The sequence below is a fragment of the Candida pseudojiufengensis genome, assembly GCF_024610245.1.
Source record: "Candida pseudojiufengensis strain CBS 10847 chromosome Unknown scaffold18, whole genome shotgun sequence".
Classification (NCBI taxonomy): Eukaryota; Fungi; Ascomycota; class Pichiomycetes; order Serinales; family Debaryomycetaceae; genus Lodderomyces; species Lodderomyces pseudojiufengensis.
In genome coordinates this window covers 3,018-15,067 of record NW_026261532.1, presented here as the reverse complement: position 1 = coordinate 15,067, position 12,050 = coordinate 3,018, and the positions used below count along the sequence as shown (strand labels likewise).

Sequence of the window (12,050 nt, the reverse complement as noted above, 5' to 3'; positions counted from 1 at the left end):
TCGACCTACTATTAGATTAGGTACGTAAGTGTTTACTGTTAGTGTTGGACTAGGTACGTAAGCGTTTAGGTACGTAAGCGTTTAGGTACGTAAGTGTTAGATTAGGTACGTAAGTGTTTACTGTTGGTGTTAAAGGCTGATTTTGAAAGTGTTGTGTATTGACTCTTAAGGTACTTGAAATCGTCGTCTTTCTTGTTTTGTCTTAGTGAATTTTTAAGGTGATAGAATTTTAGGGCGAGAAAGGAGTTGAGTTAATGAGGTGTTTTTTGTTGATTTATTTCTGAAGGTGTTGACTGTGATTTTGAAAGTACTTAAGCTTCTTGAAATTTTGGATTTGATTTGGAGGTTTTAAGGTGATGTATTAAGAAAGAGTTGTTGATTTTGGGAGATTTAGTTTACTTCGAAATGTAAGAGTTTAGTATTGCGGTTGAGATGTAGTTTACTTAGAAATGTATTTTGAGAGACGAATATAATATTGAGGTAGAGATGTAGCGTGGACGATGCACATTTACACTATAAAAAAATTTCGTTTTTACCATACAAAATTCCCATACTAAATTTTGTGTAACAATTCGTTTTGACCGTAGCAAATCTCAGATTATTTTCGTTTTTGCGGTTTTGTCAGAACGCCGCAATTTTGCGATATTTGGAATTTTGAAAAGTCCAGTGTGTTCAGCAAGCCAAGGAGCATCTTCCTATATAGCTAGTTTGTTCAAAAGAGAGTTGGTTGTGACTCCAGAGCTGCTGTTTGGTTCTACATAGTTAAGAGTTAACTATGGGTGTATCTGGTAGCAATTGAAAAAAAGACTTAATTTCAGCGAGAACTTTCAATTTTGAATTTGAATTTTGAATTTCGTTTTTGAGAGTATGCTACCAATGAGATTCGGATTTGAGCGAGAACTTTTAGATTTTGAATTGTTATTATGTCATAACATTTGGAAATGAGACAAGTAGTGCTTGGTCACTAAATTTTATAATAATCCAAAGGGAACAAATAATTTATATAGTTTATGTATACTAATCAATCAATCTACTTAATAAATATACTTTGAATAGTGTTTGAATATTTTATATTTAACTCATTCTTAAGTTCATAATAATAGTCACAGGTTATCATTACAACCTTGTTAATTCCGAACGACTACCTTTTTACATTACATATTATTATTCAATCAGTATTAGTACTTTCATCCTATATACAAGTTCACTAAACTGTTGTTAATTAATATATTAATTTAAAACCAAGAAGCTCAGAATTCTGAGAATAAATTCTTTTTATTTTCTCAGAAATTTAAAGTGTGGTTGGTTTATAATGAATTTTGAATTTTGATTGTCCTTTAATTAGTTTATGGTTGGTAAAATTGGTGATAATTTGGTAGATGAGAATTACACAAAAATAATGAATCGTAATTGTAGTCATCTACTTTGTCATTATCCACTTTATCATCATCTACTTTATCATCATCTGTGTAGGATATCAATTCAGTTGAGTTTAGATTTGATACCATTGGGATAGTAATATGAAGATTGTTGAATTGAAGTTAGCAAAGTACTGGCTTGTTAATAGATTAATATGGTCTAACACTTTATTAGTGAATGATTCGATTGTGAGCTTATATTATCAGAGTTGACTATTTTATATTGATGTCCAGTTGAAAACCTCTTGGATACTCTTTAATTGCAACTCGACCTTTTGGCTACTCTTGAATATATTTTGTAAACATTTGATGAAAAAATTCAAGTTTTTGTATAGATGTATTTTCCAAATTTAGGGTAATTATGATGCAAAATTAATAAAATGAGGCACATTTTTATCAAAATCAGGTCAAGTAGAAGTTTTTACTTAGTATTCAATTTAATAAGTACAGTGCCATCTTAGTACCTTTGAGACACCTGTATAGCAACAATTTAGTTGTATTCACATTGTCTTAGAGGTGTTTATTAGTGTTTGAAGAGTTTATGTTGTGTTTTTAGTGTCTACATTGTGAATTTATAAGATTCTTATTTGAAGAGTGAAATTTTAAAATTTGAATCCACGAATAAAATGTAGATTCGATTCAATGTAGTATAATTTATTGGAAACTATGTAATTAAAGTCATATTAATGATATTGATTTTTGCTAAATTTTAAATTTTTAAAATTGTTATTCAAGATTCGTTAATGTTATATTGTAAGACATGCTATTGCTTGAAACCTTCAGTTGTTGTAGATGTTGTATCTCGTAGTATCATATTGAATTATCCACTTTTAAATTGATTTCAATAAATTCATGAATTAGAAATTACTAAAGAAGAAATCGATGATGGAATTGTTGTTTGAAAATGTATAGGTGGAATCTAGTAGATTATTTTAGTGGAATATATGAATTTTTGTATCCTATGTAAACTTCTAAGATCTGTTGTAAAATTAAGTGAGAATGACAAAAATTGTTGTCTTCAATGAGAACCTGAGATTGTGTTGATTGCTGAACTCAAATCATTCCATATACTTTTGATTGATCCTATTTGGTTAGAATGTGATTGTGATGTTGTAGTTATTTCATTAAAGTAAAATTTTTTGTTCTAATTCTGTCAATCAAAAAAATCTTGAGTTGTGTTTACACTTAAATTTCATATTGGTTTTTTCGCAAAGTCTATCGCATACATATTTTTATCAGGCTATACAACTAAACGACTCAATCACTATGTCTACAGATTTGGGAGAAGAGATGTTTACATTTCCCGAACCTTCTGAGGATCCACAGTTGACTCGAAACAATACTATATTAAATAGACAATATGGTAATATAGAGTATGATGATGAAGACATTCAAATGTTGAAAGATGCAGACGATGCTGAAATAATTAAGATTGGTAAAATGGTTTATTTGATACTATACAAAGAAGCAGTAACATCAAATGATTTTCGAAGTATTTTGACCACTACTACACTCCATGGGGTCGAGAAAACCACACAATTTATTAGGGAACAGAGTCCTTCATGTGTTTCTTCATTAGCTCATTCATTTGGGAGACTTTTATGTATTGTTTATGTTGCAAAAGACTTAAAGTTGATTGATAATGAAAAATATACTACTGATTTGGCTCTTGTTGATGACATTATGGATCCATCAGATGAAAAGAAAGTAAATTCAATTGCAAAATTGGTTAGAAGATTCGTTGAAAGATCAGATTCGTTAATTGCAGCTGTGTTTTCGTTGTTCTTCACTCGATTTGGTGCAACCTGGTACTATCTGGAATCGGTTTGCATTAAAAGATTAAAATGCATAGAAAGCATATGTAAATATGCAATGGCTACAAGTGTTGAAACTTTGACGAATTACGAGAAGAATATATCTGGAAGGTCAAGTAAAGTTCCTGGTACTAAGCTCACAGACAATTTATTAACTCACTTACTTATGGAAAAGGAACGTAAAGCTCAATTCATAAAAGCAACGTTTCGATAATTATATTTTCCATTAATCGAACTGATGAAACAATTTTTCCTTTTTTTATCACTTGAATCAATTTAAAGGCAACTATTGATCTAATTTAATCTTGAATTTTCCTCTAGTCTGTTGTTGATAACATTTATTTGTGAGTATTTAAATTTGTTTGTCGAGAATATTCATGAATTTTCCTTCAATGAGTTGTTGATAATATTTATTTTTTTTTCATTTTGCATTGCATTTTCCTTCAAACTTTTAAGTTCTTACATTTGATCAGTTTCAAATCTTATTNTGTTGTTGATAACATTTATTTGTGAGTATTTAAATTTGTTTGTCGAGATTATTCATGAATTTTCCTTCAATGAGTTGTTGATAATATTTTTTTTTTTTTCATTTTGCAATGCATTTTCCTTCAAACTTTTAAGTTCTTACATTTGATCAGTTTCAAATCTTATTCCAATCTAAGGAGTATATTATTGATAAATCTCTCGTGGACAATTGGTTGAGTTGTTGTTATTTATGATTGATGTATCTATTTATTGTTATTAGTTTTTCTTTTTTCTAAGTACATTTTAAATATCTCATAATATTTTTTTTATTAGAGTCTAAGATTATAAATTAAATCATTAAAGATTTAACATTTGTAAAATTGGAGTTGCAATTTCATCATAACTTTAGAGTATATCTACTACAATGTTTGAAAGTATAACATATCATAAAACTATAAATTACTAATAATAATTACAATGAGTTATAAACCACACTTTAAATTTTAAAACGCGTCTTAAAAATTAAATTAAATTATTTAATATCAACAAATTTAATATAAACAAGTTTAATATAAATATAAACAAATTTAATCAATTTCAACAATTTTTTACTTCACTTTTTTCTTTTATTCTTTTTTAAATTAATATTCAATTCAACCATTATCATAAATCAATCATGTCCAGACATTACCAAATTAGAAAATTAGAGGATATTCCACGTTTTAAAGGAGATAAAGATGAACAAAATAGGACCTTAAAAACAAAAATGTTTTTTTTAGTATTGAATGTGTTCAAGACACATGATCATAGAAGGATTAAATTCGAAGTTACAGACTTTACTTCTCACCCACAAGTTTTTGATGAAACTTGCGAAGTAAGACCTTATGATAAATTAGTTGTTAAAACAAATAAGATTTTAAAAATTTGTCTTTTTAAAGATAAATTAAATTCTATATCTCAATGTTATGAAGAAATGCACAAAGGTTGTAAGCTAAACATAGCTAATGAATTGTCGTCAAGGAGTGGAGCATCAGCTAATTTAGATTCAAAATTGATAATTATGGCAATGAATCTCAAATGGAGAGAGCATGGTGGTAAATTGGAACCTTTTATTTATGATCCAGAAATTATTAAATGGGATCCAACTCAAATGGAACAAAGAGAGCAACAAGTAGTAACTGATTTATATAAAAATATATTGAATCATAGATATTTTATTGATCATTTGAGAAAATCAGATGTTATTAGACTTAAGGAGATAATTCCAAGTAATTTTCTTAAACAATTTTATCTTGATAAAGATAATTTAAGGAAAGAAAATAATTCAAATAATGCTCAACAACCAGTTAATACTGAAAGAAAACGTAATTCAAAACAAATGGAACAATCAACTACTCAAAATAAACGTCCAAGAATTAACAATGTGCTTGCAACAGTTAAAGTTTAGCTTCAGTAAATTAGTATGAAATAGAATATAAAATAGAATGTATTTTATCATTAGTATGTGAAAGAAGATTAGTTGAGAATCCAATTGCTAAAAAAATGGTTATAAGTGATGATCAATGATTTAATTTTAATTGTTACTGAACTAAATTTTTTAAAAAATTATTTAAATCCAAAATTTTCATAACTGAAGAATTATATGTTCCAAATTTAAAAATCAATTTTGATAAAATTTGTGAAGTTGAAATTTCTAAAGATAAAATTGATGGTAATTTTAAGGTTAATTTTTGTATGCTTTTTTAGTGAATTTGTGAAATTTATGAAATGTTGTAAAACTTTATTGTAGAAATTCTAACAATCATCATAGCTTCATCTTTGACCGTTGTTGTTTAAGGTGGTGTAGAAAAATCATCTCCAAAAGCAGAAGCTCCATTGTTATGGTAGACCTGTGATTGTGTCAAGATTGTAATGACTGTTAAAGATTCGATACGATCTATCTTGAATCCTCAGGCATGTTATCATTCAATTAGTTTTAACATTTCTCAGAATCTACTATTAATTGAAAGTGATGGTAAATGTTGATGTTTGGTCGTTATTTCTCATAGTTATTGATAGCAGAATTAGATCAATTTTTTTTTTCAAGTCAATTTTTAAAAATCTTATATTATTATATCAACAACTATACAACTAAACAAGTCAGTCCAACAAATCAAGAGGTAGTAAGATGATGAAATACTATATCAAATAGAAATATTGTAATTTATAGTATGATGATGAAAACATTGCTAAGGTGAAAGATGCAGACGATATTGAATGATAAATATTTATTTGACGTTATACGAAAAAGCTGTTACTTCCCATGAGTTTAAACATCTAGTGTCTATGTCACGATGGGGTCAACTCAATTAATCACCGGCTTATGCTGAATCTTATTCATTTGGAAGACTTTTAAGTATACTTTAGATTGTTAAAGACTCAAAAGTTATTGAAGAAATAATATATCCATCAAATGAAGTGGAAGTAGAATCAACTGCAAAATTGGTTAGAAGATTTGTTGAAGAGTCAAGTTCTTTAATTGCTGCTGCATTTTCGTTGACTTTCAAACATGTTTTATGTTTTATTGAAGGCTTAACAGTATCAAGAATATCTGTTAGTATGACCAGAAATAAAGAAACCAGTTTTTCAAATTCTGGTGAAGTAATTGGTACTGTACTTACTGATGAATTATCAACTGCCTTGCGAATAGAAAAAGAAAGTATATAGAGATAGTCTTAACCTTGGTGGTTTAAACTCTTTATTTCAGGTAATTTTATAACTTTTACTAAACGCGTAGTCTTTTGTAAAAATCAATTATAATTAAATTCAACAATAAACATTAATTTATCAATCACTAATATCAATTAATACAACCAAACTAATATCAATTACTACAAGATGGACTACGACCCAGAATTTATAGAAGAAGTAGGCAATGGTTATGATAAGTCAGTTTCTTCACTTTTTTACGATGATAATTCTGATATTGATACAGATGACGAAGAAGAGGATCTCAATCAAGAAGTCAGACGCTCAGACAGAGACGAAGATAGAATGGACGTTGACGAAGAAGATGTGCTTGGATCAACTGTTGAAGATTTAATTAATGGCTTTATATATGTTGATGGATTTGTTATTAAGGATGGGAAGATTTTTAATCTGTGGGGATCTAGTTTTAAACGCAACCATAGACTTGTTTTGGAGGAAATTAGAAAGAAACATTTAAGACCAGTGAAAATTTTCAAATACTTGGAAGGAAGAATCTGCAGAATTAAAAACAGAACCATTTTCAAATATGTGGATCCTGTGACAAGGTTCATGAGTACTAAAAAAGGAAAAAAAAGTTTCCTGAAATACCCATCTTCAATTTGTACTAAAGTTACTGGAGCAACTGTTAATTTGAATACCAATGAGTATGTTATGATTGTTTGTGGTGAACCTGACGAGGACGATTTTGATTTTCCCCATGTTGATGATCAACCACTTCAGTTGGTTCGAAACAATACTATATTAAATAGACAATATGGTAATATAGAGTATGATGATGAAGACATTCAGATGTTGAAAGATGCAGACGATGCTGATATAATAAAGATTGGTAAAATGGTTTATTTAACATTATACAAAAAAGCTGTAACGTCAAATGAATTCAAGCATATTATGACCACGACGAAACATCCTGGGGGCGAAAAAACCACTCAGTTCATAAGAGAACATTCACCAACTTATGCAGAATCATTAGCTCATTCATTTGGAAGACTTTTATGTATACTTTGGATTGCTAAAGATTTAAAATATATTGATAGTGAAAAATATCCAACTGATTTGGCTCTTGTTGAAGAAATAAAAAATCCATCAGATGAAAGAAAAGTAGAATCAGTTGCAAAATTGGTTAGAAGATTTGTTGAGGAACCAAGTTCATTAATTGCTGCTGCATTTTCGTTATTTTTCACTCGTTTTTCGGGAAGCATGTTTTATCTGCCCTCGTTTTGTATTAAACGACTCAACAGTATCAAAAATATTTGTAAGTATGCAATGGCTACTAGTGCCGAAAAGTTGTTCAAATATGAGCAAAATAAATCATCAAGATCAAAACACGAAGTACCTGGGACTGTGCTTACTGATAATTTATTTACGGCATTACTAAAAGAAAAGGAAATCAAAGCTGCATATATTGTGAAATGTTTAGATAATGATACCTGCAAAATTGAAAATGTAACAGTTTCGAAAGATGATTTAACGGATATCTATAAAACTGCTAAAACTGTTTTTGACGAATCTTGGCAACTGATTTGTCTTCATGCTAGAAAAGATGTAACTCAAGAATTAGTATATGCCAACTACTTATCTTATTATACATCATCAACAACAAAACCAACCAACTTTTTACCAGAAAAATTTCCACATACATTTAAAAGTGGACTAATTCAAGACGAAGAGAAGGTGTTGGAGATAATTCAAAAGTGTACTTTAGCACTTATGGTGATGGTTTACATCACATCCTGCAATACCTTCAGGTTCCCAGAACTCCATACTTTGGCGTTTAGAGCAAATTCGTATGAAGAAAGAAATATACTCACCATTAATGATAATCTTCATATATCAACATCATACAATAAAAATGGATCACTGGAATACAGAGTTCGTTGGTATCCTAAGGTTATGACTAAAATGATGGTTGCATTTTTGTTTGCTATTCGACCATTGCAGATTAAGTTATTAGAAGGTAAATTGGGAAAAATTAGATCAGATGATTATAGAGGTGAAGTTGATGCTATAAACTGTTTTTATAGACTCGTTTTTTTAGACAATAGTGGAAGATTAATTCAATTGAGAAATTTCACAGATTTTTTACATGCTTGTCTACCATCTAAAAGACTTGGTTCCAGATTTTTAAGACAAGCCGTATCTTTTATGGCCAAAAGAAATGTTGCAGCTAGATTGCATCAAGATGCAGCTGATTTTATGGAAAGGTTACAAGGGCATACTCCCTTAACTGCTAGAATTAACTACGCTCAAGACTTAAATAGTATAAACAGGTTTTTTGGCGAATATCAGCTTCATGCTGTTGAATCATTGTTTTCGAACTGGTGCAGGTATCTTGAGATAGTGGATGAAAAAGAGCTTTCACAACTACAAACACAACTACCACCAATTGATCCACTCCGCTTATTCTCAAAATTCAGTACTTTAGATATTGAAAGAAAACTTTTAGCAAAATATCCAAATTATGACCCTACAAGTTTCCAATCAAAGGCAATTAGAGAATTGTTAATGGGTAATTGTACATCTTTATTGATAACTGCATTAACTGGTGCTGGTAAAACAGATTGTGTTTCAACACCAATGGAATTTTTCAAGAAGTCTACCGACTGTCATTTATTACATGTTGTTGTTGTACCATATGGTAGTTTGAAATCAGAAATGATGAAGAGATTTGGGAAAAACTTCAAGGCCATTGATGGTGAAAAAAATACTGATGTTAGCGAAAATACAGATGTCATTGTTTGCAATTATGAACTTTTGAAAAGTAAAACGTTTGAGGATTTGTTGACGAGGAATCAAAGACGTCTTGGTTTTATTGTTTTCGATGAAGCTCATTTGATTGAAGAAGAAGAATATCGATTTTTGAATTTAATGAGAGCAAATATTATCAAGTTGTTTATGAAACTGGTATTTTTAACTGCAACTCCAACTTCAACTTTAATAGGTCATTTGGAAAAACAGTTTGGAGTTAAAATTGAGTTGATTGATGGTATTAAAGAAGTCTGTCACAAATCTATAGTTCACCAGTTCAGAAACGTCAAAAGAGACGATGTTACTGTTGAAACTCTTAAAAGATTGAAAGCTGTTTTAAAACATAGTCCAGATTCAATAAGTCTTGTTTATTTCCATAGTACTGCGTCATTGGAAAATTTTCTCAAAATCTGTTTAATTAACTTTGATGAAAATTTGATAGGTGTTGTTGTTGGTTTAAAGAGTTCTAAAATGTTCGATAGTAAATTTTTAGGTGTTGATGGTAAAAAGATAATTCTTGGAACAAGGGCTTTAACTGTGGGTTTTAATAATCCCAATTTTTTTCAAATAATATACTATCAAACAGTTGTGGATATTAGTACTTATATACAATGCACTGGTAGACTTCGAAATGGAGGAATATCAACTATATTGTACACATACCGTCAAAACCTTCCACTTAACATGTCAAGATCCATTTTTTCACTAATTGCAGATTTCTACAAATTAAAAGATCCAGAAATTAGTCAAGAATCAAACAATGAGAAATTGATTGCAGAAAATGATGTTATTGCAAATATTATTAAGGATAAAACAAGTAGTCCAGTTATGGAAATTACAGGGCAGGTGGAACCAGAAGATCAGATGGAGTTTGCTGAGGTAGAAAATGAACCTGAAATTGAGATAAATCAAGAAAGGGCTTTTCCTTTAGAATATGGTATTGATGCAACAAATGATAGTGTTGATTGGGATTTTAGTGATGATGATGATGTGATTGCACAACCGTCAAGAGGACAACAAAATACGATGAGAATCGAAGAAGTGGTGAAGTTATGCGAGCCCACAAGCGATTTCAATAAATTTTTTAATGCTACGGAAAACAAAGGTTTTGTATATGGTGTCAGAAATATTTTAGACATTTATCGTTCAATTGCTGATGAAAGACCATTTGACCTTCCACCCGATAAGTGTGGTAAGTGCTTTTTCCATAAAGATAGATGCCAATCTAGCAATTTTGATTCAACTATTAATAATTTATTGGGACTGAAGATTATGTTGGGAAGAGTCGACTTAAAAGACGTTAGTGAGATGATGCAAAATAGATCGTTTGAAAAGTTTTTGAATGTTGATAGTCAGTTTATTGAAGAATTGAAAAAGTATAGAGATCGAACTATGTCACCCTTAACAATCAAGCCTTTACCAATTGGAGTTATTCCGTCAGGAAAAGAACTTAGTGATGCATATAGAAAACTATTGTTAGGATTTGAAGCACTCAAACTATCACCATTAGAATATATCTGTAAAAAAACCGAGCAAATTTATAATAGTTCAGAGTTTCTATTCCTGAAAGAAATGGTCATGTATGGAAAGGGTTATGGTTTCTCCGACCTAGCATGCTGTACTAAAGAGGTCAATAATATTATGCACGCTAGGTTTGGTAATGGATGTGAAAATTGTGGCTTGGTGCATCGAGGTGATTGCCCCTATCAACATACCAAGGAGTTGTTTTATGTTATATTTTATTCAAAGCTCAATTCCAATCGTGTAGCTAATTCTGATGGGATCTTGTTTTTCAAGCATTGGCTCTACATGCTTTCAAACGATTTCAGCAATCCTTATATGCAATTGCTTGTTAGTTTGGGTCCAGTTAATAGAGTTTGAGTTAATGGAGGTTAGTTTTTTTGTATTTAGATATATTACATTAATGATTTTGTTTCTATTAAATCGAGTAATTAAGTAGACTAATTGAGGTTACCTTTAATGCTTCTTAGATCTTGACAAAGAGTAACTGTCCAAAGATATTTCGAATGAATAATATCTTATTAAAAATTAATCTAAACATAATATTGAATGCTTATTTAATACTATTTGAAACTTTATCTGTTCCACAACTTGTATCATGACACTGGCATGCACTTTTTGGAGATCGAGCAATAGTAGTTGGTGCGGCAGTTGATGTTTTACATTTGTTGTAAATTGATTTCATTGATTTGTAATTTGAGTTTGCTTTGTGATTAGAAGCTAAATTTTGGTTCAGATGATCAATTGGGGTATCTGATTAGTTTGAATCTTGATAGAGTTGGCAGGTGGACTTTTTGGTGAACAATCGTTTTCAGAATGACTAAATCCAAGTTAATCTTGAATGAAAACTAGCTGAAAATTTCCACCATTTGAAAGCTTTTCCATCTCAGCGAGTTGTATCTATTTATGGATATGCACTTTTTGGAGATCGAGCACCGTCAGTTCGTCGTGGAGTTGATGTTTTACTTTTGCTGTTTTTAAATTAGATTTTTCATACGTCGATTTTTATTTTGAGTATGCTTTGTGATTAGAAGCTAAATATTGGTTTAGATGATCAATTGGGGTATCTGTTTAGTTTGAATCATGATATAGTTGGTCAGGTGGACTTTTTGGTGTTGTCATTGATGGTGGAATTGGAATTGATTTGTTAAGAAGAGTGATTTTATGATCGCAAATTGTAAACAAAAGATTTTAAGAAAACTAAATAAAATTAAAACTAAATGAAATTATCAATCTATTTACACTAACTCCAATGTTTCTAAACAAGAACTAGTCATGGGCCATGTTTTGAAAGTAGCTATGGGAACTAAAGACCATTTTGAAGTTCTTGTTTATT

The 12,050-nt window shown here is 29.9% G+C and overlaps 3 protein-coding genes across 3 annotated transcripts; all 3 read left to right on the top strand. All coding sequences in view use genetic code 12, as the record gives it.

Moving 5' to 3' along the window:
* Positions 1-2,684: 2,684 nt before the first annotated feature.
* On the top strand, positions 2,685-3,446 carry KGF55_003894 (uncharacterized protein; the record flags this gene model as incomplete). The annotated part of the gene is made up of 1 exon (XM_051758737.1): positions 2,685-3,446. The coding sequence occupies one exon, from the start codon at positions 2,685-2,687 to the stop codon at positions 3,444-3,446; it is 762 nt and encodes a 253-aa protein (XP_051613315.1).
* A 927-nt stretch (positions 3,447-4,373) lies between these two features.
* KGF55_003893 (uncharacterized protein) lies at positions 4,374-5,144 on the top strand (the record flags this gene model as incomplete). The annotated part of the gene is made up of 1 exon (XM_051758736.1): positions 4,374-5,144. One exon carries the CDS (start codon positions 4,374-4,376, stop codon positions 5,142-5,144), a length of 771 nt encoding a protein of 256 aa, XP_051613314.1.
* Positions 5,145-6,574: 1,430 nt separating this feature from the next.
* KGF55_003892 (uncharacterized protein) lies at positions 6,575-11,074 on the top strand (the record flags this gene model as incomplete). The annotated part of the gene is made up of 1 exon (XM_051758735.1): positions 6,575-11,074. One exon carries the CDS (start codon positions 6,575-6,577, stop codon positions 11,072-11,074), a length of 4,500 nt encoding a protein of 1,499 aa, XP_051613313.1.
* Positions 11,075-12,050: the final 976 nt, after the last annotated feature.